General features: G+C 67.3%; 1 protein-coding gene across 1 annotated transcript in view; it reads left to right on the plus strand.

Annotated features, from left to right (window-relative positions):
• Nucleotides 1-273: 273 nt before the first annotated feature.
• The window catches only part of AP2A1 (adaptor-related protein complex 2, alpha 1 subunit), a 22275-nt gene continuing 19757 nt past the window's right edge, over nt 274-2791 (plus strand). Inside the window, exon 1 of the mRNA XM_012733508.1 lies at nt 274-495. Coding sequence (XP_012588962.1) covers nt 429-495 — 67 coding nt within the window. The 5' untranslated portion in view covers nt 274-428. The remainder of the gene's footprint in view (nt 496-2791) is intronic.

The following is a 2791-nucleotide window of genomic DNA, read 5'->3' on the forward strand; positions in this document are numbered from 1 at the left end:
TGATCCAATCACAACCTGACCTGGCCGGGCGGCGGGGGCAGTCCTACAATACGTCGCCGAACTCCGCCCGTCTCTGGAGCAACGCCCCCTTCCCCCGCTCCCGAACGGAAATAGCGGAGAGCTGGACCAATGGAGGCGGCGTGCCTTTGTCCAACAGCCAATGAGAGAGGGAGCGGGGGTGGGCCTCCGTCTGAGTGGCGGTAATCCGAGCCAATGGACGACTGAGAACGCGAGGCGGTGGGGAGAAGAGGAGGGGCGAGGGGGTGGTGCTGAGGCCTGCCAGCCCGCCCGCCCGCCCGCCCGCCCTCCCCCCTGGCCGGCTCGGCTCCTCGGCGCTGCCTGGGGTCCTTTCCTCCCGGTCCCCGCCTGCCAGCCCCCGCTGCGCTGTGCCCTGCCCGGCCGGGCCTGGAGCCGACACCACCGCCATCATGCCGGCCGTGTCCAAGGGCGATGGGATGCGGGGGCTCGCGGTGTTCATCTCCGACATCCGGAACTGTGAGCGCGGTCGGGGGACCCTGGAGGCGGGGGGAGCGTGGAATGGAGGGGCTCGGGGCTACCGAGGCGCCCTGGGCGGAGAGGGCCATTGCGCTCACGGAGGCGAAGGAAGAAGAGCCCCCAGGGGACCTCGAGGGTGGGGGCCGTGGAAGGGCTGAGGGTGTCATGGAGTGCCGCCCGAGGTGACGACATGGGTGGCAGGCGCGGCCGGGAGGGTCGCAGGGAAGAGGAAGCCGGTGCGGGCCTGGGGATGGGGGCGCAGAGCTCTCCTCCGGGAATGATGGAATGGCGGGGGGTCGTGCGAAAGGCCCGGCCAGAGGAATCTCCGCTGTCGATGGGAAGGGAAGGAGGTGCAGGGGTGGGGACTACCCCGTAGCGAGAGAGTGGAAGGAGGCCAGAGGGGACCCGGAGGACGGGAAACACAGGAAGCCTCCTGGGGCCGGGCTGAGGCCTCTGGTGAGGGGGTGTCACAGCCGGGAAGGGTTGGCCAGGTCCCAGGCTCCTGGCTAGTGCAGAGACGGCCCTGGGAGCCATGAAAGTCCAGCGGCTTGGGGAGGAGGCCTGGGCATTTGGGGGGCGCTGGGAGGACCATGGTGAGGGAGAGACGGGCTCTGCCAGGCAGGTCTGTTGAGGCGACAAGAGGGCTGGAGGGGTTGTGAGGGGAAAGGACCCCAGGAGTGATGCAGGTGGAGAGCCTTGGGAGAGACTGAGACACAGAGGGGGTGGCTGGAAAGGCGGGCGCGTGATAGTGTGGGGGCCCCGGAGTGTGCCAGAAGGGAGACAGCCCGGGGCTCAGAGCAGGGGTCCTGGGGCGCTGGGAGAGAGATCTGGAAAGCTGTGTCCCTTGTCTGGGGAAAACCCGGCCCCAGGTAGGGCCCAGGGCGCAGGCCACTCCTGAGTCCGGAACCCTTTCCCGTCTGGCCAGTCAGCATGGGGACAGCGGTCTCCAGCAGGGGAGGACTGTCGTGACCATGAGGGCCCTGGCGCCAAGTCAGCTCACAACTCCTGGGAGCCGGTGTTGCTGGCTGGAGCTGCCAGGAGCTAGGGTGGCCGCATCTGCTTGGGCTCTGGGGGCCGCCGGCCCTGGGTTTGAGCCTCGTCCCTGCCTGGCCGCGTGACCTTGAAGGAGGGACTTCTCTCAGATTCCGTCTGTCCTATGAGGTGGTGATGGGAGGCAGGGAGGGGGCCCCCCACACCTTCCAGGCACCCGCCCCCTTGGCCGTGTGGTTATTCCTCTGCAGCTGAGGGTCGGGAGCCCCCTCTGACAGCCTCTGCCGGGTCCCCATGATTAACATTTAGCGGGGCTGACAGGAACTGCCCACAGTGCCTGCTCAGTGAGCAGTGGGGATCCAAACTGTTGAGTCTGGGTGGTGTTATGGTTGGTAGCGGAGGGGCGGGGCTCTGGGGGCTGTGGCCTGGGGGCTGTCAGGATAGGTGTGCACCACCTGTCACAGCTGCCAGAGCAGAGCTGCTCCCGGCCAGCCCTTCAGCCTCTGGGGCAGGTTTTCTCAGCTGCAGGCTCCACCGATAAGCGCATCTTGTCTCCTTCATTCATGCATCCGTTCATTGCACACATAGTTTGGTCTCTGCAGTGTGCCAGACTCTTCCAGACTCTGGGACCACACTGGGGAACTCAAGTCCCGCCCCCTGGGCACCCCATGCCTGAGGGTGACAGACAGCAGCACACACCCCAGTAGCTCATTGGTGCTGTGCGGAACACTAGGGAAGGGAACCAGAGTGGGGACCTGGGCACAGGGTGCGGGCGAAGGCCTTACTGAGGCGGTGGCAGAGCGGGGGGAGGAGGAGAACCGCGGATTTGGGAGGCAGGGGAAGGCCAAGCTGGCAGGCCGGAGCCGGGCCCTGAGGCCGCAGCATGCTCAGTGCGTGTGTTCAGATTAGCTTGTGGGGACCCCGGTGTCTGGAGCCGGAGGGGGAAGGGGGCCGAGGGGGCGCGGGGCTCTGCCGTGCTCTTTCTTGGAAACAGCACAGGGGGGTTGGCGCGCGGGAGCCAGCCGCGGTGTAAAATGATGCCTGTGGCTGCTGTGGAGATGGCAGACCCCAGTGCAGGCGCAAGCAGGGACTCTGGGGGGAGCTGCAGGCACGCAGGTGAGAGCCAGCACTGGGGTGGAGGGAGGAGGGAGCCGTGAGAAGCGGCTGGACGGAAGGACTTGCAGCGGTTGGGGCAGGCTGACTCCAGGCTGCGGTGACCACTGGACCCCAGAGGGAAGCCGAGGGGCAGCGGCGGGGCTGGGGCTGGGCCGAGGCCTTCCAGTCAGATGAGTCGGGGCTAGACTCC

Source organism: Condylura cristata, unplaced genomic scaffold, assembly GCF_000260355.1.
Source record: "Condylura cristata isolate star-nosed mole 26May11 unplaced genomic scaffold, ConCri1.0 scaffold00041, whole genome shotgun sequence".
NCBI lineage: Eukaryota > Metazoa > Chordata > Mammalia > Eulipotyphla > Talpidae > Condylura > Condylura cristata.